The 12,482-nt window shown below is 44.3% G+C and overlaps 1 protein-coding gene across 3 annotated transcripts in view; it reads left to right on the top strand.

Annotated features, from left to right (window-relative positions):
* The window catches only part of LOC116104462 (cytochrome c oxidase assembly protein COX18, mitochondrial), a 10,683-nt gene extending 4,713 nt beyond the window's left edge, over positions 1 to 5,970 (top strand). Inside the window, exons 3-6 of one of the 3 annotated variants that reach the window (XM_031390955.1) lie at positions 322 to 485; positions 892 to 1,013; positions 3,001 to 3,108; positions 5,513 to 5,970. In XM_031390955.1, coding sequence (XP_031246815.1) covers positions 322 to 485; positions 892 to 1,013; positions 3,001 to 3,108; positions 5,513 to 5,689 — 571 coding nt within the window. In that variant the 3' untranslated portion in view covers positions 5,690 to 5,970. Of the gene's footprint in view, positions 1 to 321; positions 486 to 888; positions 1,014 to 3,000; positions 3,109 to 5,512 lie in introns of all 3 variants that reach the window. The other 2 variants (XM_031390953.1, XM_031390956.1) reach the window with 2 other exon arrangements.
* Positions 5,971 to 12,482: the final 6,512 nt, after the last annotated feature.

Here is a 12,482-nt window from a genome sequence, read left to right as displayed (position 1 = left end):
GCTTGATTTTGAGACAGGAGTTCCTGTGGTAGCCCAGGTTTGCCTTACTAAACTGGCTATGTAGCTGGAGGCTGGTCTCAAGCAGTTAGAGACTGTGATAAATAAAATTATTTGTAAAATCTTTATTGGCTAGAGATCATTAGAGGCTAAAGCTGTAGTCTGACGGTGTCAGTAGAAGGCTGTGTGTCCTCTGCTTAGTGACTGTCTCCTGCTAGTTACCACAGTTTAAACCCCATTCAACCCTTCAGCCATCACCACAGGCTGCTGTAGATGAAGTTGCTGCTAGTGGTCAGGTGTCATTCTCTCTCCACCCTCCCATAGACTCACCTATCTGAAGAACATGCGGAGACTTGTTTCGGAGCTGTATGTCCGTGACAACTGCCACCCTTTCAAAGCCACAGTGCTGGTCTGGGTCCAGCTTCCAATGTGGATTTTCATCTCTGTTGCCCTCCGGAAACTTAGCATGGGGACCACACATTCAGACGGTAACTACTACAAAAATCCTCATCTCTCAAATTCTATTGTTTGTTTGTTTGTATTAGCTCTGGCTGTCCTGGAACTCACTCTGTAGACTAGGCTGACCTTGAACTCAGAAATCCACCTGCCTCTGCCTCCCAAGTGCTGGGATTAAAGGTGTGCGCCACCACTGCCCAGCTTCAGATTCTTTAATGTTGCATCCCAGTAGAAAAACAATCCTAGTTTTTATAACTACCATTTACTGTGTTTCTTACATTACAGCATTTAGTGTCTTAAGTGTAAACAGGCGATCTGTGTTGAGAACACAGATGTTCGAGCGAGGCATTCTGGGATTGTTGGGCTGCTCTCTTTGTATGTTCCTGACATCTTTCAGCTGTTCTAAGGATTCCTGTTTTGTGTATCAACTTTCAGCAGGCATTTCTGTTCAGGATCAGTTAGCTGCTGGCGGGACCCTGTGGTTTCCTGACCTCACTGCAGTGGATTCCACCTGGATTCTGCCTGTCTCTCTTGGTGTTGTCAACTTACTGATAGTGGAGGTCAGTGGCTCACCTTGGGGCTTGCTGACCACTTAAGGCACTGGGATTGCTCTGCTCCAGGGGCAGGAACTCTGCCATGCCGTCCCTTCCAAACAGCCATGCAGTACTAGGCACCCAAGGATATGTATATCCCTGTTGAAAAAAGAAAAGATGGGGCTAGAGATAGCTTGGTAGTGAACACTGGCTGCTCTTACACAGCTCCTGGGCTCAGTTCTCTGCACCCACATCAGTGCTCACAACAGACTTTAGCTTCTGTTCTAACTCCGTGCTAACACCTTGCTGGGATAAAGTAGAAAAACACATACATGAAAAATACAGGATTTGTCAGTCACCTCTTAGTGCTTCTGAACTCCATGCGCCAAGCATACATGTGGTGCACAGACATGTAGGGGAAATGTACATGTTTTTGTTCATTGTTTTTAAGAAAAACTAAAGTCATCAGTGAACTTTTGTTGGGGAAAGACGTTACAATGAAAGACCCCCAGAGCTCGGGAGATCCTTACTCAAGTCCCGGAATGACACGACCACCCAATAAAAGACCCCCAGAGCTCAGGAGATCCTTACTCAAGTCCCGGGATGACATGACCACCCAATAACTCACAAGAGACCGATCTTGCTGCAAGTGCATGAGATTTATTTGGGATAGGCCGGTACCGGGGTCAATCTTGTGACCTTGCAGGCCAGAGGAGTTCGACCCCGAACACAAGAAGTGAGGGATATTTAAAGGGAAAAGCCACAAACTGGAGGGGGAGGGGTTACCAAGGAAACATAACATAAAAACAGTAGAAAATTTCAGAGGGACCCAACCCAAGGTATTCAGTTAGGGAGGGGAACATATTCCTTCTAGGAATGTAATCTTCATCTATGGTCAGTAGGGTGGAGAGCCTCGTAAACCAGTAGACCTTCATTCCTAGTTCCGCCCTCATTGTGGATCAGTCAGGAGGGGCAGGTCTCGGGAACCAGAGATCTGAGGCTCTGAGTTAGCCAAATTCCTGGAACTGGCTACTCCACATTTTTGGCTTGTTACAGAGGTTTTTCATGCCCATTTTTAGGTAAAGGTTATACATTATACATACATTTCTATTAAATGCCCTCATTTTAAATTCTAAGATTCTCCAGCCTTTCAACATGCGGTATAAATGTTCTTCCTTAGGAACACTCAGTGTGGCTCTAGTTTGTATTCAGTGACTGTTTGGTAGGAAGGAGGCAGTGATGAATGGAGGCTGAAATGAATTACTGTTAGTGCTGACAAAAATTCGAACTCAACAGTGCTGTATGCCAGCGTCTGGACAGTTGACACGAGTTACCTACTTCCGACCAACCCTGTGAGGACTGCACTGTTGTTCTTTCATCTTAAGGGAGGGAAAGCAGTGCCCAAGAGTTAAAATTTCTGTAAGATTATGAGTCTCTGGGAATACAGGGCTGCCAGATGTGGGGACACCTGTCTATAATCTCATCACTTGGAAAGTGAGCCAGGAGGATCCCTACATAGCAAAAGACTGTCTCCCAAAATCAACAGTAGCATCAGGATTGCCTCTGCAGTCACAGACCCATGCTCCACAGGCACAGAAGCTTAACTATTGTTCCCAGCCTTGGAGATAGACAATTAGTTATGTTAAGTTCATTAGTGTGGAAATTATTGTGTTCAAGTGCTGGATAAGGCCACGACCTTGTATACACTAGGCCACGTGCTGTACCATTGAACCACAGTGCCAGCCCTTAAAGGTACTGGTAGAGGCTGGTCTCAGATCAGCTTTTAACAGAGTGTGGCGGTACACACCTGTGATTCCAGCTGAGGCAGGGTTTGAGGCCACCCTAACCTACTGAGTGAGTTCCAGTCCTAAGCCAAAAGTGACCTTCAGTTGCTGATCCAAATTATCAGCACAAGGATTATAGGAGCACCTTAAAGCCTAGGTGGCTTCAGCATGTGTTTTAAATTCATCTGATTTAATGTGTACTTCAATAATCATGGTGTGCTCTACTTCAGATTTTCGCTCTACAAAAAATTGGAACGTCTCGTTTTCAAATGTATGTTACAAATTTAGTCCGAGCTGTATCTGTGTTGATGATCCCAGTTGCTGCAGCAGTGCCCTCGGTGAGTAGCACCTCATTGCCTGGGGCCGTGAGGAGCCGTCCTGCTTTGGGGCTTCCTTTGACCTCGGGGGCCCTAGCTGTTGAGAAGGATGGCGGAACTCTCATCTGTAAGCACTGCCTGGACTGAGTAACCTTTCATGAGGATGTGTCCAGCTCTCCTGTCACTCCCTGCTCCCCTTCCTCTATTTTAATCTGACAGAACACTTCCATAGTCAGGTAGTTACCTACACGACTAGCTGATACATAGAGCACCTTCCATATATACTGCATCACTGACTAAAGCACTTAAAAGAGAAAAAAGTCAAATGTCCACATGGCTTCAGGAGGACCGCTTAACTTTGTGCATTCCTGGGGCTTTGTTCACTTGTCTCTGTTGAGACCTAAACAACGTTTTGAAAGAAACAGAAGAACAATTGTTGGTTGTTATAGTTACTTCAGTCTTTTCCATAGTTTGCACAGATACCTATAAATTGTCAAAAGTTGTGTCAGGTTCATTTTCCTCTTTACTCAGCGCCAGCATGAAGCCAGTGATTGGAATTCAGTTGCTGGTAGTTAAGGTTAGGTGAGCAGGTAGAAACTTGTCACCATCCTTGAGGATCCACAGCGCTGTGCTGTTGGTGTGAAAATGTATATTAATTTGGAACTCGGGTGAATATCTGTTACTTGTGCAAAATAAGCTTCCACATATCTGGAGCAGACCTGAAGTGGTGGCTATTGCAGGACTTTTCCCGTAGGGATTGTTGCTTAAGGTTCTGCGTAACCCCAGAGCAGTGGCAGGAGAAACCCCGGATGAAGCAGGAGCAGGGTGTGTCAAGGATCAGGCTCAGAGTTTATAGCAGATGTGAAACAGTGTCTTAAGGACCTGGGGTCCAGAGTGGTCCAGTTGAGAGATGAGGTGGCAGCTCCACAGAGACTGTAGGAGGCCTGCTGCTGCTTCCTGCTCACTGTCCTTGAGGATCTACAGCAGTCACATACTGCCTCTGACACCTGCCCTCATGCCACAGTAGTCATGGTGGCTGCTGGAGCAGGTTAGGTCGCAGATGGCAGAGGGTGCCTCAGGTACCCATGGTCCTTCTGAGGAGTGTTGCTAGGTGTCCCATCAAAGAAATGCCTTTATGTCTTACTTATTTGCTCACATCTAATTTAAGAGCCTAGGAAGTATGTACAGTGGTTTTTTAGATGCCATATACCCAGAAAAATTAGAGTTTTGTTTCTTAGCAACAAAAGGAATTCTGTAGATGACAGATTATGGCATCTGGATGCATTGAAAAGTGTGGGGAGAAAAAGGCTTGGCAGTCCTTGTGTGAGCTGAAGGTGGTACCCAGCCATTGTCCCCGCTACTCAGAATATGACAGGGTGCATGTGTGGTAGTCACAGGACAACCTCCTAGAGTCGGTTCTCCCCTCCCACCATGTGAGTTCCAGGAATTCCATTCATGACATCTGGGATGGTGCCAAGCACCTTTACCAGCTGGTACACCTTGCCATTCGTAGGCACGCTTATTAATGCATCTTGTATGTCACCTTGTGTTCTCCCAGTGGAACAGTGAGGCAGGCCCTCTACAGTCTGCCTGAGTGAGGAGCCTGAGCACGGAACTTAAACTGCTGACTCTGCTCCTCAGGCCTCCCTTTTCCAGGCTGCTCATGCTCCGACTGCTATGCTGATCTGCCCTTGATGTGTTCCTTCTGCCCTTGAGGTCTCACTGTGGGTGGTGTATTGTGCTTACTGTTCTGTACAGATGCTCTCAGAACAGCCTCTAAGGTGGGAACAGTTGCTGGCCCGTTGTATAGGTAGGAAACTGAAGCAAGAGAAATGACCAGTACAAAGCCAAAGGATAGAGAGCAGGACTCAAACTAAGAGAGCTTCATCCAGACAGGGCTCACCAGCCGCCTGACAGCCTTCTGATGCTCAAGCAAAGCTTGAAACACATGTAGGTTTACAAAATCCATGTATGTGTATAGAAAGGCTTCAGGGCTTAGTCTGAAGTGCCAGCCTGGGTTGTATCACAAAAGAAAGTTGATATTTCTCTCTGGAAGAACTAAAGAAATGCATCCTGATGCCACAGAGAAACTAGTTACTGGGGAATCCTAGGAGACTGATGAGTAATGGGGAAAGTAAGATCTAGTAAGATTGCCAAGGGAAGTGGCCACGCCACCAGGCTCCCACCATCCACCTGCAGAATCAGCTCGTCAACCCCTGTGCTGGGAACAATTCCTAGCAGTCAGTGAAGGGGCGCTTTCCTGCTCTCTGTCGCCAGTCTGCTCTCTGTGTGCTCAGCCCTCCTTGCCTGGTGGAGTCCTCATGCTGTCAGGTAGCTTGGTGAGAATGCAGGTATTTTTTACTGACTGACTCTGCAGACCTTGGCCACACAGGCACAGGTGCTAACCATCGTGTGCTCTCCCTAGGCGCTTGTTCTCTACTGGCTGTGCTCCAGCCTCATGGGCCTCTCACAGAACCTGCTGCTGCGCTCCCCTGGATTCCGCCAACTGTGCCGGATACCACCAAGCAAGTCAGACTCAGAGACTCCGTACAGGGACCTCTCTGCTGCCTTTTGCTCCAAGTTCCTTTCAAGAAAACGATGAGAGTCCACTCAATACCCTTGAAATAATTACAAATGGCACTGTCAGTTTCATGCGTTGAATTTAGAAGTCTCTATTTAAATATCATGAAGCACTGTGGGAAAGATGTAATTCAGATGTATTTGACGTTTAGTATTAAAAACTAAATGTTCACTTATAAAAGCATAAAAATAACATAGGATGCCTGGCCTTGTTCATAAAAATCATAGTTTTGCTGAGAGCAGGATTAGATCCTGTGATTTCTGCCCAAGTGTCCACAAATAAAGTTTTGTAAATTAAAGGCTCTGGCGAGATAATTTCTTTTTAAAAAAAAAAGATTTTGTTTTACATAAATTATGTGTGCTGTTGTAGGGATGTACATCTGTGTGTAAGTGTGCTGGGAACCAAGCTCTGGGAAAGCAGTGTATGCTCAGCACTGAGCCGTCCCACAAGCCCTCCAGTGAGGTAACTCAGCCACCAAGCCATTCAGCCATCTCTGCAGCCCGAGAGTTCATTCTTAATGCTTGGATTGGAGGGAGATTGGAAGTCTGCTTGTGGCCTGTATTGTTCTGTCATAATTGGCAAGATATCAAAAAGTAATCTGGTGCGGGACTGAGAGGTAGCCCAGTGGTTAAGAGCGCCTACTGCTCTCACAGAGGATCCACATATCAGCTATCACCTGAAGTTTGTATGGAAGGCTTCGGTGCTCTCTGGATTAATTCAGGAAAAGTTCACGGGTCATAGAAATTGTAGCTTTAGCTCTTTGTGGCATTCAGAAAGGCGACAGTTGTGGGTGATATAGTCAGGACTAAGTTCCCCAGGAATTCTTCTGGGGCTAATTCTGAAATCCCTGGGGAAAGAGCCCGTTGCTTTCCTTGGTGTTCCCAGCTCTGCTCTGCAGCTGCCCGGTCACAGGGAAGAGATTGATTGCTGGGTACAGTTGACCCTGATTTTTGGTAGAATTTTGTATTTACAAATCTGCCTTCATGATATAATGTATTCATGTCCCAAAATCAACATTCCTAGTACTTTTAGGGTCACTGGTGAAGAAATTGAGTCACTTGATGAATTAGAGGAATTCAGACTGACTGTTGCTCTGCGTGGTTCTGATGCCGTGTTTTTCTCAGTTCTTTGCCTCCTCTTCCCTTTTCTCTAATTACATTTTTGAAAAAATTGTGTGTCTGCACGTGTGTGTGCACATATGACGCGTGTGCCGTAATGAGCAGGTGGCAGTCGGAGGATAACTTGAAGTTGTTTCTCGTCTTTCCTCCTGTGGGTTCCCTGGAATCAAATGCAGGTTGTAAGGCTTGGCAACCGGTGTCTTTACCCACTGAGCCATTTCACTGGCCATTTCTATCTAAAAGACCACTAAGTGTCCTGTGGAAGTGTCCATCCAATGCTTTGAGGTATAACGAACATATGATGTGCCCCAGGGAATAAATAGATTACAGCGGTATTGGCAGCGAGCTCCGTGTTACTGAGTCAGCAGTGTGTGGACAGACATGCCAGCAACTTGCAGGAATCTAACCCTGTATGTTCCCTAGGAACAATGGTTCAGTATTCACTAACTCAGTTTGTTAAGTTAAATTAAGAGAGTTCACTAGTTGGCCAGACAGATGAATCTTCATTTATGATGATGGAACATCTCAATAAACCCATTGTAAATTAAAAGTCAAGTTGTATTAGGATTTTACTGCTGTGAACAGACACCATGACCAAGGCAACTCTTAGAAGGACAACATTTAACTGGAGCTGGCTTACAGGTTCAGAGGTTCAGTCCATTATCATCAAGGCAGGAGCATGGCAGTGTCCAGGCATGGTGCAGGAGGAGCTGAGAGTTCTATATCTTCATCTGAAGGCTGGTAGAAGACTGGCTCCCATGTGGCTAGGAGAAGGGTCTCATTGCCCACTCCTACAGTGACACACTTCCTCCAACAAGGCTGCATCTCCTAATAGTGCCACTCCCTGGGCTAAGCATATTCAAATCACACAGGTCAAAGATTGAAATACATACCAGTAATCCCAGCACACAGAAGGCCAAAGCAGGATTGTCACAAACCGGAGGCCAACCTAACCTAGGTACTATATAGAAAACTGTTAAACAACAAAAACCCACGGCACTATAGCATCCTGTCCTAGGAAAACATTTAAATTAAAAATCCCAAATACACCAGGTGGTGGTGTGCACTTGGGAGGCAGAGGTAGGCAGATTTCTGAGTTTGAGGCCAGCCTGGTCTACAGAGTGAGTTCCAGGACAGCCAGGGATACACAGAGAAACCCTGTATTGAAAAACCAAAACAACAACAACAACAACAAAAAAAATCTCAAATACAGTTTTCATTGGGGTCCAGGAAGAGCCTCACAAACCACATGAACACCGATCTAAGGCAGTCAGGGAGAGTTTATTGGGTATATGCCACAGGACCAGTTGACCACGGCTATGGTCCACATTCGGGAACTGAACAGTGATATTGAATTAAGATTCTACAAAGTTTTTAAGCCTAAAATCTACAAGTGTCTGTGCCAAGTTGTTTCACCAATCAAGATTTAGGGATGGGGGATTTCCTTAGGAACATGTCTTTGTTGTACATGTATCCTGCTCCCATTGGTTGGGGTATTCAGCTGTGGCAGGGGACTTGCCTTGTAATATTCATATTCTAACTTGTCTACCAGGATGGGACTTGTCTAACATTCATATCGTAACTTGCCAACCAGGATGTCAGTTACCCCCATACATGTTTCTTCCTGCTAAGTAGGATGTCAGTTCCCAGGGAGGTCTTGGAAACTTAAACTTTACTAGCCCACTACTCAAAATGGAAGTCTTATTTCAAATATATTGGTACAGGTATCTCTCACGTTGGGGTTCACCCTAGGGACAGCTTATAAAAGCAGATACCATAAAAGCTTATCCATGGGTGCAGAAGTGCTCCTGGGTGGTTAGTTCAGGCCCAAGTTTCTGGGTAACTATACAAAACAGTTTTTTTTTTTTTCTAAGATTTATTTATTTTATGTGAGCGTACTGTGGCTTTCCTCAGACACACCAGAAGAGGGCGTCAGATCTCATTACGGATGGCTGTGAGCCACCATGTGGTTGCTGGGATTTGAACTCAGGACCTCCAGAAGAGAAGTCAGTGCTCTTAACCACTGAGCCATCTCTCCAGCCTTACAAAATAATTCTACTGACTTCTATCGTGATTGGTTTCCAAGGACACAGAACATACAGAATATGTAATCGATCTTGGCATTAGAAAGTTTCCTAGTAACAGCAGAAACATGAGAAAGTTCCCTTAGAATGGCAGGCTAGCCAGGCAACTGTTACCTAGGCCTTAACATTTTATATAGGTCATACGGTTTTGTTTAATACAATTGAAAAATCAGAGGCTGGATCATTGTAAACTAGCAACTGTCTGTATTGGGGGCATGCAACCAAGGAAACAGAAATATGTTCAATCAATATGTAATAAAGAGGCAAGGGGATTCAAAATGCTCTTGGGTGGTGCGAGCCACATTGGCCCTTGCTTTGATGTCACTGGACACTGGCTCTGACATTATCATCAGGATGAGGGAAATCTCCCCTTTAACTCAAAGGCATAAAAACTGAAGGAGTACTGAACTAGATACTGCCAGAAATGTACCTGGCCTTTCCCTTCCCAATACAGAACTAGTAAGCCTTTGCAATCGATAGGGTGTTGGCAATAAAATTGTTTGTTTTTTTTGTTTTTGTTTTTGTTTTTGTTTTTGTTTTTTTGGTTTTTCGAGACAGGGTTTCTCTGTGTAGCCCTGGCTGTCCTGGAACTCACTTTGTAGACCAGGTTGGCCTTGAACTCAAAAATCCACGTGCCTCTGCCTCCCAAGTGCTGGGATTAAAGGCGTGCACCACCACCACCCGGCTAATAAAACTGTTTTTTAAAAGTGTTTTTAAAAAGCTTTATCCAGGAGTGTAGGTGCTTTGAGAGGCCAGAGGCACTGGATCAACTGGAATTGGAGTTATGAGTTGTAAGCCACCATGTGGGTGCTGGGAACTGAATTCAGCTCCTCTGCAAGAGCAGGTGCATCTTGCATCTTTTTTGACCCTAAAAAAAATTAAAATGGCCTTAAAAAATTAAATGCTGCCAGGCAGTGGTGGCACATGCCCAGTATTCAAGGCTAGCCTGTCTATAGACTGAGTTCCAGGGCAGCAAAGGCTACACAGAGAAACCCTGTCTCAAAAAAAAAAAAAAAAAAAAAAAAATCATTAAAAATAAAAGCAAGAGCAGTTTTAAAGTGTGTGGACAGGAGCTGTCTGTCTCATGAAGTCCCAGCTGGCCTGGAAACCACCGAGTGGCTGAGGATGGCAAACTTCTGGTCCTCTCCCGTTCCAGTCCTGGCTAACAGCAATGTCTTTTTATTGTTCTCAGCCAGGGCTATATAGTGAAACCCTGTCTCGAAACAAGCAAGCAAGCAAACACAAAACAAAATAAAGTAAAATATTTCATGGGTCAATGTAAGCTAGCAAAATGCCAATAAGATATTGAATCATTTTGAAGATGTCAGAAGAGTGAATATCCACAGACAGTTGGTTTCGTTTACAAATATAATTTAGATTTTAGAGGCCTTTGTGTGTTAAGCCCTATTAGGCTTGAAGGCAGGAGCTGAGCTAGTGTCTCTGTGATGCAGGGCTTCTGCATGTACAGACCTAGCTTCAGTCACCGCACTGCGTACACATAAAAACTTCTCCTAGAGGTAAGGACTGAAGTTGTTATTATCTACAAATGAAAATTAACCACCACAGGTTTGAGGGAGCATGCCTATAATTTGGAATCTCTGGAGGCTCCTGCAGTAAGATCACTGAGTTTTAGGCCAGCCTGGGCTATTTAGTAATCCTGTGTCTTAAAAAAAAAAAAATCATGAAAACCCAGGAGACATTTTAATAATTCTACACATGTTATCTAGAAGCCCAAGAAAAATCCATAGAAAAGTCAATGACAGAAAAAAACAAAGCCCTACCTATGATTGTTTTATTTCTGCCTTTGTAATTATGTGTTATTCCAAGTTTTTTTTTTAAGATTTTTTTTTTTTAGATTTATTTATTTATTATATGTAAGTACACTGTAGCTGTCAGACGCACCAGAAGAGGGTGTCAGATCTCATTATGGGTGGTTGTGAGCCATCATGTCCTTGCTGGGATTTGAAGTCATGACCTTCCGAAGAGCAGTCAGTGCTCTTCCCCGCTGAGCCATCTCACCAGCCCCCAAGTTTTATACTCAAGTAAAAGGTTCAATAATATTACAAAGTTAAAGAACAAATAGAGAATTAGCTTCCAAAAATTTGCTTTTATTTTTAAAATTAAGTGTATATGTGTATATGGGAAGCAGGCTGTGTACAAGAGTCGGGTGTCTTCAGAAGCTAATAGAGGCTGTCAAATCTCCTGGAGTTAGAATGACAAGAGTGTGAGCTGTTCAACTCAGAGCATCTGAGAGGATTGTATGCTCTTAACCTCTGAGCCCATTGTTTGGGCCCCCAAATCAGTTTTCTCAGAGAGAGAGAAAAAGGAAAGACATATCTTGATCTATATCTTGTATTTATAATTACATTAAATATCCGAGCACTGTAGACGAATCGTAGATCACTTGGCCTCAAAAGGAACATGGTTCAGTGTTTTAAGACTGAGCTGATGGTGTTCCTGTCTTCTCTCCAAGAGCACCTGTAATAGCGAATTCAAGCAAGAGGACTTTGTAACAGGACACTGGCCCAGTGACCTTGCCTTGAACTGGACTAGAGGAATCCATTCCAAAAGGAAAGGAATTAGGAGAAAAAAATAGAACTTCTATGACTAAATTGCTCTTCTTGCATGATTTTTGAGCATTTTTGTTGTGGGGTTAATAGTTCTATGGGTTGTTTGTGTGGCCATCACAAACTCCTTTATGTAAACCACCACGAAGATCATATTGAAGATATTCTAAGATAACATCTGTTTCACAGTCATCTTGGTGTTGCTGACATTAGACTGAAGACCTCTAGTTTCCTGCCCTGCCTGCCTTCTAGGGATGGTGCCTGAGTGGCGAGACTAATCCCACCAGGGTCTTCCTACTGGTCTGTAACTCTGAGCTCAGAAAGCCCACCTTTTGCATCTGCTGCACGTGGCTTTCTATCACCCCAGTTAAGGACTGTATAGAAAGCCCTTTGACCTGGATGGTTAATAAGCCCTAAGATGGAGAATGCCCACTTAGCCCCAAGTGTTAGCCATTGCCTAGGTTAAACTAGAGAAGCCGTTGCCTCTGCCGGCCTCACCTACTGCTCAACTCGAATTCTGTGTTTTGCTGTAACTTGAATGTGAGGCAGTGTTGATGTAACTGTCAAAAAAAAAAAAAAAAAAAAAAAAAAAAAAAAAAAAAAAAAAAAGGAGTAACAGCAGAGCGCATTTCTATGGATTCTCTGTGAGCCTTCTTGACAGTGCAGCTGAGGGGAGGTATTCAAGCTCACCTTGCCCTTATGACGCATGGTATCCTGACGATCCCTATGGCATCGGTCTTGTTTTAGAAAAGCAGGACTTCTGGGTGTTTGGGAACCAAACTGTTGGTGAAAACATAAAATGGAAGGTAACTGTTCCAATAAATCAACCCAAAGAGATTTGTGTCTTTGCTAGGCTTCAAAGGGCCAAAAATACTCTTTTAAACAGGTTACTATGGGAAAATGTTTAATTTTGGTGTTTTCCCATTCAGAGATTTCAAAGGCAAGCTTTGTTCTGACGCCCTGCTAAGGCAATTATGATTGTTTTTGCCTCAGGCAGGAACTGGGAAGGCAATCTTGCTTTTAATTTTGCTTTAGTTTTCTCTTC

This window comes from Mastomys coucha, unplaced genomic scaffold (genome assembly GCF_008632895.1).
Source record: "Mastomys coucha isolate ucsf_1 unplaced genomic scaffold, UCSF_Mcou_1 pScaffold22, whole genome shotgun sequence".
NCBI lineage: Eukaryota > Metazoa > Chordata > Mammalia > Rodentia > Muridae > Mastomys > Mastomys coucha.
The sequence above is the reverse complement of the archived record's forward strand: the minus strand, read 5'-3'. Positions and strand labels throughout refer to the sequence as shown.